At 35.4% G+C, this 18,380-nt stretch overlaps 3 protein-coding genes across 5 annotated transcripts in view; 2 read left to right on the plus strand and 1 right to left on the minus strand.

The window, feature by feature from the left end:
* The first annotated feature begins 274 nt into the window (after positions 1–274).
* Positions 275–2,167, plus strand: LOC111425648 (myrosinase 1-like). The gene is made up of 5 exons (XM_023059800.2): positions 275–334; positions 383–1,163; positions 1,215–1,649; positions 1,702–1,808; positions 1,870–2,167. The coding sequence occupies exons 1-5, from the start codon at positions 288–290 to the stop codon at positions 2,069–2,071; spliced, it is 1,572 nt and encodes a 523-aa protein (XP_022915568.2). The 5' UTR covers positions 275–287; the 3' UTR covers positions 2,072–2,167.
* An 883-nt stretch (positions 2,168–3,050) lies between these two features.
* On the plus strand, positions 3,051–12,679 carry LOC111425189 (HEAT repeat-containing protein 5B). Of its 2 annotated transcripts, XM_023059033.2 has the most exons (14): positions 3,051–3,262; positions 3,577–3,714; positions 3,796–4,007; positions 4,409–5,403; positions 6,683–6,856; positions 6,915–7,356; positions 7,408–7,517; positions 7,568–7,731; positions 7,847–7,879; positions 8,007–8,081; positions 8,139–11,426; positions 11,478–11,691; positions 11,762–11,776; positions 11,854–12,679. In XM_023059033.2, the coding sequence occupies exons 2-14, from the start codon at positions 3,589–3,591 to the stop codon at positions 12,171–12,173; spliced, it is 6,168 nt and encodes a 2,055-aa protein (XP_022914801.1). In that variant the 5' UTR covers positions 3,051–3,262; positions 3,577–3,588; the 3' UTR covers positions 12,174–12,679. The 2 variants fall into 2 exon arrangements, with proteins under 2 accessions (XP_022914801.1, XP_022914803.1); XM_023059035.2 differs by lacking the exon at positions 7,847–7,879 and having other exon boundaries at positions 3,052–3,262.
* LOC111425190 (ephrin-B2-like) overlaps positions 12,670–18,380 on the minus strand; it is a 90,359-nt gene continuing 84,648 nt past the window's right edge. The window contains exons 1-4 of one of the 2 annotated variants that reach the window (XM_023059037.2): positions 17,201–17,676; positions 16,831–17,138; positions 15,841–16,095; positions 12,670–15,688 (exon numbers count right to left, since the gene is read on the minus strand). In XM_023059037.2, the coding sequence (XP_022914805.1) occupies positions 15,555–15,688; positions 15,841–16,095; positions 16,831–17,138; positions 17,201–17,274 (771 nt within the window). In that variant the 5' untranslated portion in view covers positions 17,275–17,676 and the 3' untranslated portion in view covers positions 12,670–15,554. Of the gene's footprint in view, positions 15,689–15,840; positions 16,096–16,830; positions 17,139–17,200; positions 17,677–18,380 lie in introns of those variants that run through there. The other variant, XM_023059036.2, reaches the window with a different exon arrangement.

An 18,380-nucleotide genomic window follows, 5' to 3' on the forward strand; every position in this document is an offset into this window, starting at 1 on the left:
ATTATTTTTTTTATATAAATTTTAATCACTTTTGAGTAACACCTGCATAAAATTATTTATTTCAAAAATATGTTCTTTCGTCACCGGAAATTCTTTGATATGGAAAGCATTTGCACGGTAAAATGAATCAAAAAATTCCAATTCACTTACGTCCCATCAAGAAGTTATCAGAAATACCAAAAATAGTTAATGTGTGTGGTGTGCAAAATTCTTCCACCAAAAATCGTATAAATACAGCAGAAATCGACGTTTCTAATCAGAAGTGGTTTTAACTTCAAGTTGTAACAATGGCAAGCAACAAGATGCTTACAATGTTTTTCATTTTGTTGATAAGGTGAGTTGAATTTTTGAAATTATTTTTTTAAATTTTATTTATTCACAGCACTTCCGTGTCTTGTGTTAACTTGTTTAACATGACATTTCCTGAAAGTTTTAAATTTGGCGTTGCAACTTCAGCTTATCAAGTTGAAGGTGGTTGGAAGGAAAGTGGTAAAGGAGAAAGCGTATGGGACAGATTTACTCACCAAAAGCCCCATAAAATCAAGGATCATTCTAATGGCGATACGGCGTGCGACTCTTATAAGAAATTTTACGAAGATATCCAGCATATGAAAGAATTGAAGGTTGATTTCTACAAGTTTTCCATCTCGTGGTCTAGAATTTTGCCAAACGGACACATCTCGTTGGTTAACGTTGACGGGGTTCGATATTACAACGAGATAATAGACGAACTTCTTTTGCACGGAATTAAACCTATTGTTACGTTGTTTCATTGGGACTTACCCCAGCCGTTACAAGAAAAAGGCGGATGGTCAAACGACAATTTGATTACGACGTTTGAAGAGTATGCTAATTTGTTATTTTCAATTTACGGAAATAGAGTCGATGATTGGGTTACATTCGATGATCCATTTACTTTATGTTTTGACAATTATTTCCTAAACACTAGCTTTGGCACTAGCTTGATAGAATATGGAAATTCCGGTTTCTTATGCGCCCAAACCGTATTGAAAGCACACGCAAGAGTTTATAAGTTATACGATACCCGTTACAAAGAAAAACAGGGCGGACGCATCGGTATCTCTCTTCTTTCGACGTGGATGGAACCGACCACCCAATCCGAATCTGACAACACAATAAGTGAATTAGCTATGGAAATTGAGGTAATCTTTAAAACATTAAAATTTATTTCATGTAATAATTTATTTATTTAGTTGGGATGGTTTGCTCACCCAATTTTCTCAAAAGAGGGTGGTTATCCTAAAACGGTGTGTAAACAATTAAAGTATTTCAATGATGAGAATCAGATGAAGTACTTCAAAGTACCTGAATTGACTCCAGAAGAGCTTGAGATGGTAAAGGGTAGTTCCGATTTTTTCGGGTTAAATCATTTCGTGACAAAAATATGCAATAGTAGTATCCAGAAGGTCACTGAGCATAATCAGGCACTCGTGGGACCCGACTTTTGTAGCGTAGGTGTACAAACGTACAATGGAACAATTTCCCCGCTAAAAACTGTGCCATGGGGTTTAAGAAAAGTGCTCAATTGGATCAAAAAGGAATACAACAACCCCGAAGTGCTTATAACTGCGAACGGATTCCCCGATTCGGGGGAGCGACGAGATTGCGAAAGAGTCCGCTATATTAACGTAATTTCCTCATTTTCTTTATTAACAATGTTTTTAATCTTTTTTTGTTTAGTCTTACTTGGAAAACCTTCTCGCTGCCATGCACATGGATGGGTGCAACGTTACTGGTTACACAATTTGGAGTTTACTCGATAATTTCGATTGGTATCATGGATATACGTAAGAAATTTAATTAATAATCAGATTAATCAAAAATAATTACTAAAAATTCTTTATTCAGTCAAAAATACGGCCTTTACCATGTAGATTTTGCAAGTTGGGAGAAAACTAGAACGGCAAAATTTTCATCACACGTTTATCGCAATATTATCGAAACACGAAAAGTTAATTGGACTTATTCTCAAAAGGACTTCATAATGTGCAAATACGGATTTGCCATCCTAAATGATACGGAAACAGATACGGAAATTATTGCGAAATGAGTTTATTAAAACTATGATGGACCTTACCTATTTATTATTACATATTATATTGTTTCTTATATTATATTATTGATTATTAAATGAAGCAGAAATAAATGATGTGTTTTATTACAATATTTATTTAATTTTATTTTACTTTATCCAATATTTGCTTAGAAAAAAGTGACGTCCTTATGACAACCCTGAGTTTTCGGCCGTCTTAAGAGACGCACGAATGTTTCTGGTTCTAGATCTAGTATTAATTTTACTTGAATAACAATTGAAACTAGAACTAACACAAGACTTAGAACTAGAAACATTCGGGTTTAAATGCACGTCTCTCAAGACAGCTAAACACGGATGATTCTAGTTCTTAGTCTTGTGTTAGTTCTAGTGATAGTGTAAAACTAGAACTAACACTAAACCTAGAACTAAAATCATTCGGGTTTAGCCGCACGTCTTTCAAGACGGCTAAACCCGAATGATTTTAGTTCTAGGTTTAGTGTTAGTTCTAGTTTTAGTTCAATAAAAATATGCAACATAATGATTTCTATGGAAATATTTTTTTGTATATTGCATTTTAAGTGAAATTCATTATATATAGCATTCCGCTAAGTTCTTAACTTTACCCAACATCTTTTTCCCCGGGGGTTATTGACCCTAGTAAACAAAACAAACCTTTCCCAACATTTTTTAATGTTGAATTAATAATCTCAGCCATATCACAAACAATACTTATATCTGAGATTATTTGTTTTGATATCAGAAATATTCTTAGCCGACATGGTGGCCCATGGCACATAAGAATATATTTATTATTATACCATGTCTCAACCTAAACCATTTCAAAATAATTACAGAAACCTGTAAGTATAAAATACAACTATTAAAAAAATGGATTATAGACAACCAAACATACAAAATCGATTCTAACCTAGAAAAAATCCTTAACACGTCATAATCGAGTTAATTATCGTATTAATTGAATTAAAACAACGGAAGGTTATAATAAGAAATGTTCTATTTTTGGGGATATTTATCTAGTGACTTTTAATTGGGTTGGTACCGTTGCCATCAGCTGTTTTCTTGCAAGTGTCTTTGGTAAAAAAAGTGTCGCCGAGTATTCTAAATAAAATGCGGAGAAAATTGTGCCGGAAAACCACGCCGATGTAACAAAAATAGAGTAAAGAAGTATAAAAAGTGATTTAAAGTGTGAGTAACCATCGAAACGTGTTCTTTAAACTACAAAATCTTAAAGTGTATACCTGAAATTTCTTTTTCTTTTGGGGCGTCCTCAAAAAAAAATCTTTGTTTGGTCTGGTTTTACACTTTAATTTATTATTATTTATTTTGTCCAAAAACGTTAGGCTCTGTTTATTTTATATTTCCCTTTTTTTTTAATGTATTTGTTTTGTATTTATGAACATGTGTTTTAAATATTATACAGGGTGAGTCATAATGAATGATTAATTAGTATTAAAGATCAAATTGCTTAAAATTTTTTTCTAAACAATTTTTACTTTTAGAATTTTTTAAAAATGGAACTCTCGCATAGTTTAACATTAAATGAAGAGGCTTTGGCCCAAATTCCACCTGCAAAAAGACCTGTGTTTATATTCGAATGGCTACGATTTTTAGATAAAGTTCTTGTTGCTGCCCAAAAGGTAAATATAGTCTTCCAAGTCATTATTTCCTATTTCAAAAGAAATAACTCTTTTAACATTAATTACCTCTTCTTCATACAGAATGATATAAAAGGGTGTCAAAAAAAATTGGTGGAGCAATTAATGAATCATCTCCAAGAATCTCCTGGTCCACCAACTCGTAAATTAATAGCAAGAAGTCTTGCTACATTATTCTCAGTAGGAGATACATTTTTATTATTCGATACGGTTAATAAATGTAATGATATTTTAAAAAATAAGGATGATTCTCCAAGTTTCTTGCCAACAAAATTGTAAGTAGATGAGGGAGTTTGATCCATGTTGACCAGTTACTGGTCTTTTTCAATTTATTGCCTAACCGGTTTCGGGTTACGCCATCATCAGATACATTAGAAATATAAATTAGATTTTAGCAACTTATTTTCCACTTAGTTGTTCATATAAACAGCTTCACAAAGGTATACAAGTTAAAATTACAAATCTCTCATGTTAACTCATGTTAAAAGTTAAAATATAAAACTTGGATTGACAGGCACTGAGTGTCTCTGATGATGGCGTAAGCCGAAACCGGTTAGATAATAAATTGAAAAAGACCAGAAAAAGTATTGCTTTTTATTGAATTTATATTATATAAAATTATAAGTAACAATAAAATATTCAATAAAATAATTCTAAATAATTTTTTTTGCTTTAGAGCTGCAATATGTTGCGTGGGAACGATGTACGAAAAATTGGGTCGAATGATGGGACGCTCGTACGAAGAAACGGTTCAAATTTTAATAAGATCATTAAAAAGTGCCGAATCACAAACGCGAATTGAAATCATGTTAACTTTGGAAAAAGTTTGCGCTGGAATGGGGTCGGCTATATCAAACTCGCATAAAGAAATTTATAAAGCGGCGAGAACTTGTCTGATCGATAGAGTTATGGCTGTGCGTTGCGCCGCGACGAGATGTCTTCTCGAAATGTTAAATCACGCCCCGTTTCTTTACACCACCGAACTAGAAAGTTTAGCAACGCTTTGTTTTCGATCATTTGATGGATCTAATTATGAAGTTCGTTGCTCTGGAGCTAAACTTTTAGGCGCACTTATCGCAATGACACAACAAAATCAAAAAGCGAACCAAACATCTCAATTACAATTAAAAGGATTGAAATTAGTTTCATTGGAGGAAGCTTTAGGTATTTTAATGTCCGGATTCCTACGTGGCGGCGTTGGTTTTCTCAAAGGAACCGGCGAAATAATTAAAGGAAGTTCCGGCGTTAATCGTGAAGTCCGAGTTGGAGTAACCCACGCTTACGTGACATTCGTTGCGATATTAGGAAGCGTTTGGTTAGAACGCAACATGAAATCACTTTTAAACCACGTCCTGTATCTAGTTGCTAACCCAAAAGTGGGGTCGTCTCACGTTGACGCCGTTTATTCGCGGAAATGTATCAATTTCATACTGAGAAGTGTTTTGGGCAAGATGTTGGGCGAGAAAGCGCAAACTTTAGCTTGTAAAGAGATTGCCCAAATTGTGGTTAAAGAAATGACCACCATCGATTTTAACCCAGAAAATGCTAAGGATTTGAATCAAGAAACTTTATTTAGTCAACATTTACTTGTTTGTGCTTTACAAGAAATTGGGAGTTTAATTTTGAGTTTAGGAACTACAGCTCATGATCTTATTACTGATCAATCATTAAGTATATATTTTTTTAATACAGAAAAACCTTGATATACACTGTTGGAAATAATTCACAAGCACACCCTGTATAGTCTGAACGCGTGTGTCTAACGCAATGAAATTTGGCATGGAAGTAATACTAAAGTAGTGTAACTTACCCTCACATGGAGAGAGGCGCAATTCTGCTGGGAGGGGATACATCAATAGCGAGAGTATCCCCGTGAGCAGCGCATATCATCGCTACACCACGTGGCATGGAGTCTCCATAGCGACGGAATGTTCCACTTGAAAGGGAGGTTCAGTCAACAATGCCGCGACAAAAAAACTTGAAACTCGCTGAATAAACTCGTCTACAGTAAACCTTCCGCAATTTTTTTTTATTTCTTTATGTAGGTAAGATAAAGGCGCGACGTAATGTCTGGGACGCACCATCTGTTCCGATTGGACGAAACCCTCCTCTCCCCACATAGCTTATTTCTGTTTCTCTTTAATTTGTAATTCCATTAAATCGCTCTTAAAAAATTAGGGAGTCCTACTTTTGAAAAACTGATAACGGAATCCGAAAACCGATATTATTTGACATATTTTGGTAAAAACCGCGTTGAAATTCGCCAGGTCGTTTTCGAAATAACCGCATCCTACTAAACCGCGATTTTCCGCGAAACTACATGGAATATCGAAAAAATAAAATTTGCCCCACATTAAGAACACATCGGTTTTTTCAATTAATAAATAAATATTTACTTAGTCAATATTGCTGGTATTCTCAAAAATCGGGCGGACCCGAAAATTTCCAAATTAACATGTGATACGCAGAAATGTTCACTGTTGAAAGTAATCTTTCATTTTGTTATTGTATAGGGCTGGCCTCTTTTCAGTTAGTAATATAAGTTTTTCACGGTGAATGACGCTTTTAACTGTCGTATCTTCAGAATCAGACATCTTAACTTGTTGAAACACGTTCAATTATGCGGATAACCAACAGCTCGTAACTCTTCGGTGGATTCCGCAATAATTCGGTACAGACGCACGATAAAAAAATCACAAATGCGTGGAAACTCATGCTTTTGAGAATAATTCGTTTTTAGTCGGCGACAATCGCGTCGCAGAAATATAGAACCGGTTGTATCTAGAAGCGCTTTATATTTGCGACAAAAAAAATCGCTCGACATAAAATCGTGCGCGCAAATATTTATTATATTACGTTCAGATTATACAGGCTGTGCTCGTGAATTATTTCCAACAGTATAATACACCTCCCATCACAAATATTTTATTTAAATTATTATTATTTAAAGAATTAGTTGATGGTGTCGTTGGGGTTTTAACCCATCCATGTCAAGCAGCGAGATTAGCAGCTGCGTGGTGTTTACGTTGTATCTGCGTAGCCGTTCCGAGTCAAAACACACCATTAATTGATCGATTTGTTAATGGAATTGAAGATTTAAGAACTTCGCCCGAAGCAATAGCAGGTTGTTAAAATTAAAAATTATTAAATAAAAAAAAATATTTCCTTTATATATTTTGAAGGTTACAGCGGTGCTTTAGCAGCAGTTCTAGGTGGTATTCGTTTATCACCATTAGGTGTTCCTCATACAAAAGGAAAAGTAATTTTTAATACTGCCGAAGAACTTCTACGAAGCGCGAGTCAAAATAGCCGATTATCGTTGAATCGTACTCAAGCTGGGTGGCTTTTAATTGGGGCGATTATGACACTCGGAGTTCCGGTTGTAAGAGGTTTATTACCGCGAATGTTATTGTTATGGCGAAATTCATTTCCGCGATCCAACAAAGAGCTAGATTCGGAAAAAGCACGCGGAGATGCTTTTACTTGGCAAGTAACTTTAGAAGGACGAGCTGGAGCTTTGTCAGCTATGCATTCGTTTTTATATAATTGCCCAGAATTAGTTACTGAAGATATTATTAGAAGATTATTGACTCCGATTGAATCAGCTTTAGCGATGTTAACAAAGTTAGTTACTTCTTAATAAGATAAGAAGTAATTTTGATCATATTTTTTTAGTATTTCAGTTGTTTTAAAAAATTATGGTCAACCGTTAAAAGCCCCATCCGCTATGGTTAGATTAAGATTATACGAAACTTTAATGTTACTTCCTCCGCAATCATTTGAAGGTAAATTTTATTCCTTTTATTATTAGTTTTAATTTAATTTATTACTTTAGGTTCTTACACTCATTTATTAAGAATGTTGGTCGCTGAATTTACTTTGACCGAAAATCAAGCGAATACAACGACTTCCCAATTGAGGACGATGTGCCATGCTGATGACTCAGTAATTTTGGGAACTTGGTTGCAAGAAACTGATCACAGGACGATTGAGGATCAGGTGTGTTTAATTTTCTTTAATTAAAATTTTACATCTTCCAAATTAATTCGATTCGCAAAAAAATAAAAAAGGCGTTTTTTCTTAAGAAGATTTAAACGTTGATTGCTTTCTGTAGATGGAACCTAATAGAAGAGCTGATGGCGAACATGTGAGTAAAAAGTGCTGTCAGAAGAAGTAGGCTTTGTGGTTTTATTTAAATTTTTATTTATTTTAAAACATTTTTTTTCCTTTAATTTCAAAAACTATATCAAAAAAAATTTTTATTTCTATTTCAGCTCCAACCAAATAGCGCAGCCGGATCTGGGGCTTTAGAACACGATCCTTGTTGTCTTTATCGAGTTTTACTACCCGTAAGATCGTAAATCCAAAAATCTAAACAAATTTGAATAACAAAAATTTTTTTTAAGGGAGAATTATCCCCCGGCCCGCTTCCACTTGGCGTAGCTGTAATCGACGCTTCCGTTTTACTATTCGGTCAAATCTTTCCAAGAGTTGCCAATAAACACCGCCTGCAAATGCTTGATCATTTCTCTGAATGTATAAAACACGCAAAAAGTTCGCGACAGGAAGCTGTCCAAATGAACGTTTTCACCGCGTTGTTGAGTGGTTTAAAAGGCCTAACCGAGGCTAAAATGAGTTTTGGTCAAGAAGATGTGAAAAAAGCCGCCGCTAATTTAATAATAGGCGCTTTAACGTCGAGCAATCCAATTTTACGTTGTGCATCCGGTGAAGCGGTTGGAAGGATGGCCCAAGTTGTTTCCGATCCACGATTTACAGCGGAACTTGCTCAAACAAGTTTCGATCGGCTAAAATCCGCCAGAGATGTCGCTAGTAGAACCGGGCATTCTTTAGCTTTGGGTTGTTTACATCGTTACGTCGGTGGAATGGGTTCTAGTCAACATTTAAATACAAGCGTTTCGATTTTATTAGCTTTAGCTCAAGATCAAACATCTCCTGTTGTTCAAGTTTGGTCATTACATGCTTTGGCTTTAATAGCAGATTCTGGAGGTCCTATGTTTAGAGGATATGTTGAGCCGAGTTTATCGTTAGCTTTAAAATTGTTACTAAATGTTCCTCAATCCTATATTGATGTTCATCAATGCATAGGAAAAGTGTTGTCTGCTTTAATAACTACAATCGGACCGGAATTACAAGGAAATACTACAACGATTTCTATGGCTCGATCTTCATTCCTTTGTGCTTGCGCCATCATGCAAGATCATCAAGATGCTTTGGTACAAGCAGAGGCAACTGGGTGTTTACAACAATTACATTTATTTGCTCCAAAACACGTTAATTTATCTTCATTAGTTCCTATGTTATGTAGAACTTTGTCAAGTAATCATTTATTGTTAAGAAAAGCGGCGATTTCTTGTTTGAGGCAATTAGCTCAACGAGAAGCTAAAGAAGTTTGCGAACATGCAATGACATTAGCAAGTGAAAGTAGGGATACGAATACCGTTGAAGGTTTATTAATTACTGAAACTGGATTACCTGGTGTTTTATTTAGCATGTTAGACACAGAAACCGATGCAAGTTTAATTAAAGATATTCACGATACATTAACAAGCATGTTACAAATGTTAGCGGCAGATAATTTATCGCAATGGTTGGATTTATGTAAAGATGTTTTGACTGTTGCAACTGATACGAATAATCCAGAAGATCAAGTTAGCGTTGCCGTAGATGTTGAAGATGCAGAAGTTGAAAGTGATGATCAAGAAGAATTCCATGCCGAAGACGAAAGTTCACATCCGGCGGTGCAACCGCGGTGGCCAACACGAGTTTTTGCTGCAGAATGTGTGAGAAGAATTATAGTAGCTTGTGAAACAAATAAAAATGGTCATTTTGATCTTGCTCAAGCGAAAGAATTACAAACAGCGAAAGGAAAGGGTGATTATTTAGTTTTGCACCTTTCCGATTTAATACGAATGGCATTTATCGCTGCAACGAGCGATTCAGATCCCTTAAGACTCGAAGGATTAAAAACATTACAAGAAGTCATTGAAAAATTCGCTAAAGTTCCCGAACCAGAATTTCCGGGCCATTTACTCCTCGAACAATTTCAAGCGCAGGTTGGGGCCGCATTACGTCCAGCTTTTTCACCCGAAACGTCATCTCACGTTACAGCGGCCGCTTGTGAGGTTTGTTCAACATGGATTGGGTCAAGTGTGGCGAGAGATTTAAATGATTTAAGACGCGTCCATCAACTTTTAGTATCATCATTAGCAAAGTTGTTAGTTAAGACAAATACTATGCAATTATATAACGAAAGTTTAGCTACACTTGAAAAATTAGCCATATTAAAAGCTTGGGCAGAAGTTTATATTGTAGCTATGAACGAAAATGGTTCTGATCCATCATCATTAGATTTAGATGTCCATTCTTCGAGTACTTTTGATGATGAATTTGGGGATTTTGCATATCGTGGTGAAAGTTTATTGACTTTGGTTCAACCTGAATTGATAAGTTTAGCTCAACATTGGTTGGCGGCGTTAAGGGATCACGCGTTACTTTCGTTACCAGCGGAATTTGCCAGTCAATTACCTCACGATGGGGGAGCATTTTATACAAACGACACAATGGAATCATCAAGACCACATTACGTATCATCTTGGCCGCCAATTTTACACGCTGCGGCTCTTTGGATAAATTCTGGGTTTAAAAATGGAAGTTCCGATAATGATAACGCAAATAATTTAAATAATAACCAAAATTCAAGTGAGAAGTTTCATTTACTTTTTGGAATTTGTATGGAAGCTTTGTGTAGTCCAAGATCGACTGAGCCTTTAGAAAGTATTGTAACTTGTTTGAGAGCTCTTTATACTTTGTTAGATTCTACGTGGGCAAGGGAATTATTAACGATAAATAAATCGTTGGGGATTGAATTATGTAATGTTTTACATAGATTAATTCTTACGAGAGATAATAATACGGCTCAGTTGATGTGTATGAAAGTTTTGAAACAAATTATAAAAGCCGCTCAAGAACATATCGATGGTATTAAAAAGAAGAAACTTCGCGAAATCGCTCCGGTTAATCAAGAACCTAGCAGTACTTTAGAAATTGATTTATTAGGTGAAGGAGGTGATACGGGAGAAATAACACCAGGAAATTCCTTAGTTTTTGCTGTTTTAGAAGTTTGTCTTTGTTTAATCGTTAGACATATTCCTACATTAAGCCCGATGCCAAATTGTACAATGATGACATCTCTTCGTATTTCTCAATCGCACGAAGAATCGAGCAAATTAGTTTCAACGTCCGTTGCAAGCATGGAGTGCTTACATAAATTGTGTTCTCCAAAAGGTGCCATAGCAATACTACCCACCATTTTATACCTTACCACCGGAATTATTAAAGAAATGGCCACTAAAGATATTAACGAACCCACAGTTCTCGCTTACAATCCAGCCGTTCAATCCGCATTACATTGTTTACAAGTTTTATGTACCGATCGTTATTGTTGCGATGAATACGTCGGGGAAGAATGGCAAAAACTGTTACAGAGCGCTTTAGCTAAAATCATCGATTTAGCTAAAACTGGAAGTGACGAGATGAAACTAGACGAAGTCACTATGATGTTTGCTATAGCCGTTTTTGTTTTAAATTCGCCATCCAAAGTTGTTTCAGCACCAAACTTGCAATATCCTTGTATTAATCATTTTCGGCAATGTTTACAAAGTTCTAATTCAACGGTAAGTAAATATGTTATAACTATTATTATTATATTAACATTGTTGATTTAGATTCGTTTAAAATGTGTTCAAACACTCCGATCAATTTTTTCGCATAACGACAAAGGTATATCAACGGCTTACATTCAAGCTTTAGTTCCCCGACTTGTCGAATATTTATATTCGGATGCCGCAAGAACCATAACGACAGACGGCGAACTGTCGGTTACTTTAGAAACAATCGTTACCGTTGAATCACTTATTGGATTGGCTGAACCGCAAAATCGTAAGTAATTAGCATGTGGTGTTGTTGTGAATGTTAACTAATTAAAACTTTTTGAATCCGCTTTAAACAGGGGATATTTTACAAGGCAAGTTTTTCCCCTTTAATAATTTTTGTTGTTTTAATATATTTAAATAAAAATTTTATGATTTCTATTTTTTTTAGGGATACAAATGTTAATGTTGCTTATTCCGATTTTAATAAACTTCCTTTTGGAAGGACAAGCGTTAAGATCGGCTAGTAAACATTCGAAAATGCTACACGAATCTAGTTTGCAATGGTTGATGAAAATAGGACCAAAATATCCCCAAGAGTTCAAAAAATTAATGAACCAATCAAGTGAGTTGAAGTTGAAATTAGAAAACGCAATTCGTTTCAGCCAACAACACACAATGAAAAAGAAGCAAGAAACGAACTCTGCTCAACAGACTGTGAGTCAAGCTCCGACGATTAAACTCAAAACTGATTTTAGTAACTTCTCCTAAACGTACTTCCGTTAATAATTTTTTTATTCTAATTCGAAACGCATTTATTTTGTATATACCTAAAATATTTAAGTATTATAAGTTGATAAGTTCGAATATATTTTGTATAGTTAATACTTAAATTCACACCTCTATGCAGAGCAATAATTAATAATTCTTAAATTTTTGCTTTATTTTGTATTTGGCATGATTATTAATATTTGTCATGTAGATGAATGTTTAGTATTGAATTAGTATTGTGTATATAGTGGTAAATGTAATTTTTAGAAATCAATTATTTCTCTGTACCTAATTAATATTCATATTTTTTATTTATCAGATATAAGTTGTTTGTAAATAAAAAAATAGACGTTATCCTGTATTATTAATAACTCACAATGATGTGTTTTAATTCACCTTTCTATTCATAAAGAAAGCTTATAAAAAATGATTCAAACAGTTTAAGAATATTTAGAAGATAATACATGTAATATATCGATAAAAAAATAAAATACGGTTTTATTGTGTACAGATTGTTTATTTCTGAGTGCCTCTAAAATTACTAATGAGAAAAATGGGGAGATTTTCATCAATACACATTAAACAGATGTCCGTAAAGTATCCGAGTACTACTTAGATTTTACAAATTAGTTTAAAAAATAATATAATACAATCTAATAAAGTTACAATAATAATAATAAATTAGGAATTTTTACACGCGCGGATGTTTTTTTATTTTAAGGGGTTATGTGGGAAATTGCACGTTCACGCTTTTAAATTTGAGATACTCCGACATCGCGATACAGAGATACTCTAAAAACACCTGTGTAGGGAGAGGGACATCGCAAAGAAACGGTTTTTTAAGAAACTGTCATTTTTTTATGTGTTTAATGTTTTTTAAGTTATTTGTTATACGAAGGATACAGTTAAATTAAAATTGGCTATGGTTGACGTGAATATCGGTATAAACATTTTCTGCCAAATAAATTTTTAGCAGAACATGTGAAAACAATAAAATTGCAATTTATTTATTTCGCAATTATATTGTATTGTATACCTTCTTTTACAAGAGTGGAATGTCGTGTAATTCGGTAAAATTATCGTAAACATGACATACAATTCGTATAAAAAATAAATTTTTTATGAAATTAAAAAATTACTCTATCAAAGGGTTGTTTTAATGGATGTCATGGTTACTCGAGAGCGTAAGTATGAAAAGTTATAAGTTGATAAGTAGTAAGTAATATAAGTAAAGGTGCACACGTACACTCCACTTCTTTTGAAATATTTCAGAATGTACGTGACGCTAAATCAAAATTTCATGTTTAAAGCCGCGGAAAGTTGTAGTTTTTCGAAGGACGGAGTAAATAATACGAGAATGGTAACAGAATTCCTTTAACGTCACGTAGATTCGTCATTGCGCAAAGCAAGAAAATGGTCATTCGAAAAAATATATATATAGTAAATAAGGGTTCTGTTACAGGCAACATAAATATTAAAAACAAACGAAGCGATATCTAACATTGATTCTATGTGGGTCTAAGTGTAACCCAGTCTTACTGGCTTTATCACTAAGGCTACTTATGTAGGAAAAACTTCCGGTAGGAAAGGAGGAATGAAAAACATCGATACAAAAAGGTCCTTAACGTGGTCCGGCGCACGTAAAATGGCAAGAGTCCGTTTAAGTACATCGATTAATGAACGACATTTAATACTGCAAAGGAAACTTTTGCACACCGTAGTTTGCAACGAATTCGGTTTTGGCCCCAATACTGTGTATGGTGCGAAAGGTAAATGGGTCTCGTCTGTTCTTTTATTCCTTATTATTATTATTTTTTTTTTAGTATTTTTATTTTTACAGTTTACGGATAGTCTTACGTTAATATTTTGACCAGACATCGATACACAGTTTATGTATATGTTATTAACAAAATTTTGAATATTAATATTTTATAAAACACCTAAACATTTCATTATATTGACTTATCAATAGCATTTGAGATATCAATCAACAAAAATTCAATTTTAGTTTTAGGTCACTTTCATTATTTTAATCAATTAAGTATCTATACAGTTGAGATAGCGCAGATTTGTTCATAATGAATATCTTTTATGATAGTAGAGGATATAAAAGTATGTAAGCATAATACAGTCAGGAGTTATGATTAAGAAATAAAACGGGCCGTTAGTGATGAAAGTGCGAGAAATTGCGGACTTATTACTGAATAATGGGAAGAATTGATACTAATAAATGTTGGTTCTGTATACACAGGGGACTTATTTGTAATACTTAAAGGTGGGTTGAGTTTAGAGAGACTCTGCCGCGATTGATATCGGGTTAACAATGCATTGGCATACTATAAGAAGACCAGCTTCACAAAACGCTTTATTCTGAAATTAACATTACTATATGGATAGTGACCAACCCGAATTAATAAATGAAAAAGATTAGATTGAGAAATTAAAACATAATCATTGTTTCAATCTCAAACGTATTGACACCCCCAATTTAGGCAAATTAATAAAATCCCTAAGCACTCCATAAAATAATAATATTCGGTACTCTGTCTTTAACATATACAATACAAAAAACATGACGTCAAACACTACCGCTCGTAAGGGGTAAAATAAATGCATCTTCTCCGTATTAAAATACAGCACACAGATATACAATAAATATAAATAGTGTGACTGGTATCAATGTTAATGTTTATCGTTTACGATTACTATACTCATATAAAATTTAAATATCCGTGTACTTATAATAATACTTTTGACGTTCTCTTAGCCCGTAAATCAACGCGCAATTTTTACACATAATACGTCTTAAGACAATACCTTAAGATGTTATCTCCAATTAGTACATTGAACATATAGAAGCGTTTTATGACTATTATACGAGAACACTGCGGGATTTTGGGGTAGCGATACATTTTAACCCTATAACGATCGTTGTTATTCAAAAACAAGATCTAAAATGGGTTAAATTGTTTCGCACATCGATTTACGGACTTAAAACGAGCACGAATTAAACAAACTAAAAAGCGCGTCTTGTTTTTCCGACCTTAAACGTTTTTTTTACAAGTCCGTCGACGTTAAATATCACACCAGCGTAATACCGCTGAAACAAATTCGTTAGCACTGTCACTGTAATACTAGCGATAGTAGTGTAGTAGTGTCGCTGGTAATATAGTTAAACTACTATATACAAAATTAAAAAGAATAAACGCACTGAACTCCGTCTTCCGGTGCGCGGCGCACCCCTAAACCCATCGACTCGCACTTTAAATAATTTACAGTTCATTTTTTCATTGTTTTCTTCTTTTTTTTTACTTCGATACTTTACAGGTACGTGTCGACGCGTCGGGACGCGCCTCCTCTTCCTCCTCCACCGCCCCTCGTTCACCGCCATCTGATCACCGCTATACAGGCGGCGACCACTAAAAAGCCCGGCGGTCCAGATGTCAACCAGACACCACTGGAGTATGTTAACTCCTCGTTTTTTACCACTTCATTGGGGCGCTTGTCATATTCGGCTAAAACAATAGGAAAAAAAATTAATACAATAATAGGTATTTTGATATCAAGGCTGCAAAATTATATGCTTTGTATGCTACCAACTCATAGATGGCGCGAGATAGAAATTTATTACATAAAATTAGTAGTTTTAATAAAAAATATTAATTACATATTTTCTTTGTCGGTTTTCGTGTAGATGTAGGCTCCGTTCGAGGTATATATAACGTGGTGGGTTGAGTAGATGTAAGTCCTATCGTGGATCTGTGGGGCCAAATCATGCCGGGGGTGGTAGAACTTGGTAGTCTGGCGGTGGTGCTATTCTGCATTTCGTCGGGTGCACAACAAACCTTGAAGACGATCTTCATATTGTTGGTGGAGCACCTGCCGCCGATCCTACGATGCAGGTCCTCCTTCGATGACGTGGCTTTAAAAGCAAAGAAAAAAAGAATAAATTTAGAATTTCGTTGTTATTCAATAACTACAAGTAACATTAGTAATTTGACGTTTCGCACGTAACGTAAATTAACGGTAAGTAAATTATCGGTACGAGGAACGCATCGGTGTGTGTATTTTTTTATTTCTTTGAGTTATCTTGATTCTTTGGCGGAGTATGAATCCCCGCCGTACAATGGCCGTCTCTTTTTTTGTGTTATTTTTCTTCAGCCCGGGTCCTGTTTGCAATAACAAGAATAAAAATTATGAGAGCCTCACATGAGAGGAGGAATTTCGAGGGAGCAGACCACTTAAGATGAATCTGCAGTCAAATATCTCCTCGTGCGGAGCGGTACGTCGGACAATAAGCAGATAATTTCGGTCATATTTCACAATTTTAACTCGGAACCGCGCCGAGACTTTGAAACATCCTCTGCTAGCTGATCAGCTGCCGTCGCTTTACTTTATTTTCCAACGAAACGGGTTCTCTCTCTTCGAGACTTAAACACACTTAGAGCCTATTATTTACCCGTTTACAATACGCAAACCCGTTTAAAATGGCATTTCATACCCCAAAAAATAAAAAATACATATATATATATATATTCACCACGCTAATGATTCATATTTCCCAATGACTTATCTGTTTGGACTGTTTTGACTCATCATATTTTACGTAAAGTGTAAATGTAAAATTGAAAAGTGAAAAGATTTAAAATGTGCTTACATATGAAGTAGTAATCCTTGCCGGGTAAGAACTCTAATCCGCCCGGTTGAGGTGTAAAGGGCCTGAACGTGATGGTGAAATACATCAATTTGTGCGGCTTGTCGCACACGGCAATAATTCTCGGATTTGGATTCGTTATCCTGCAGGTCTCGTATTCTTCCTTCGACACGTTGTAGATGATGTACTTCTCGGCGTCCTCGTCGTAACCGGGCATGTAGACCGGGCAAATGATGTTGACCTGGTCGTACTCGAACTGCAGGTTGCCCTTGTTGACGTCGATTATGTGGTCCGTGTTGTCGATCCGGAATCTGAAAGCAAGAAAATTTAAGAAAAAAAAGAAAAAGATTTTAAAGAAAAATGTTTTACTAACGAGGGCGCACGCGGTATGGTTTCTACTACGTCGGACGTTAACATGTAGTTCGATTCGAAATGAGTCTTGCGCATATTTCTGAACGTAGCTTTATTGTGTCTACCTTAAATTACTCATAACGCGCTCGTTCCCATGTAATGCTCATTGAAATTGCTCGAGTATGTACGCACCGTCGATGGAATCGAGGTCTAGTCGAGGCCCCACGCGATAGATTTATTCCGTAATTAAAATCTCGGAACTTATTTATTATAGAACTCGAACGGGAGAACGGCTTTTACGACGTCGTCGCCACAATTAAAATACGTTACGGGAAAATGGACTACAATGGAGAGAGAGCAACAGGTGTTATGTAGATTCGGTTCGATAAACTAAACTACCGAGAGTTGAAATGATTCCATATGATTCGGAATGATTAAACAAAGCGTTTTAATCGAATACAATTAATTAAAGCCGTTAGGATTGAAATAATGTTATTCAAATTCAAGGGATTTCTTGTTGACGATGGAACCCACCTTAAAGACAATTAGATCTGAATCCGTTCGGCAATTAGGTATTTGCTAGAACGAGATAGTCCCGTGTCCGAATATAATACATATTCATGGAATGGCGTAACGGGCGTTCCCCGGTCATTAATTTCAAGAATTCGGAATTGTAAGGGGCGACTTCTTGTGCGCCTGCTCGCGCACAACCGCTTCCGGTACTTAATCACAGGACTTATCCGCTCCTAGGACAACGTAAACTTTTCAATCGGACGCCTCCGAGCCGGAAAATGCCCTCTCGTCGACCTCCTCGGTGCCACCCGAGCGACGCCGCGAGCAGGTGAAAATTGCGATCGCTAACAGCCTATAGTTGTAATTGCACCTTGGGAAGATATATGGCTGCTTTGTTACCATATACTATAATTTTCTTCTTACATTCGCAATCGTACGACCGCAATTTAGACAGAAAACCGTGTCCCGCAGATATTTCCGTGAGCCTACGTTATATAATTTCATTAGGGAGTTTATAGCCCGTATATACCTACCTAGTATCGCGATAATATTTTAAATCGTAAAACTCACACGACGATGTTTGCCTTTAACCGACGTCTTTAGTAAACGTCGACGTTCGCCGTCGCCGTCGTCGTTTTCGCGATCCGATATAATAAACCGCGATTTGCGCTCGTGCTGGGCTAAAAACT

This window comes from Onthophagus taurus, chromosome 8, assembly GCF_036711975.1.
Source record: "Onthophagus taurus isolate NC chromosome 8, IU_Otau_3.0, whole genome shotgun sequence".
In the NCBI taxonomy this organism is placed as follows: domain Eukaryota; kingdom Metazoa; phylum Arthropoda; class Insecta; order Coleoptera; family Scarabaeidae; genus Onthophagus; species Onthophagus taurus.

What these genes read in the sequence shown, in the direction of transcription:
- LOC111425189 (XM_023059033.2), top strand. Translation starts at nt 3,589, where the DNA reads ATGGAACTCTCGCATAGTTTAACATTAAATGAAGAGGCTTTGGCCCAA. An exon ending in AGTTTCTTGCCAACAAAATT is followed by an intron (nt 4,008 to 4,408) that starts GTAAGTAGATGA and finishes TTTTTGCTTTAG; the next exon opens with AGCTGCAATATGTTGCGTGG. An exon ending in TACAAAGTTCTAATTCAACG is followed by an intron (nt 11,427 to 11,477) that starts GTAAGTAAATAT and finishes TTGTTGATTTAG; the next exon opens with ATTCGTTTAAAATGTGTTCA.
- LOC111425648 (XM_023059800.2), top strand. Translation starts at nt 288, where the DNA reads ATGGCAAGCAACAAGATGCTTACAATGTTTTTCATTTTGTTGATAAG. An exon ending in TTTTTCATTTTGTTGATAAG is followed by an intron (nt 335 to 382) that starts GTGAGTTGAATT and finishes ATTTATTCACAG; the next exon opens with CACTTCCGTGTCTTGTGTTA. An exon ending in AATTAGCTATGGAAATTGAG is followed by an intron (nt 1,164 to 1,214) that starts GTAATCTTTAAA and finishes TTATTTATTTAG; the next exon opens with TTGGGATGGTTTGCTCACCC.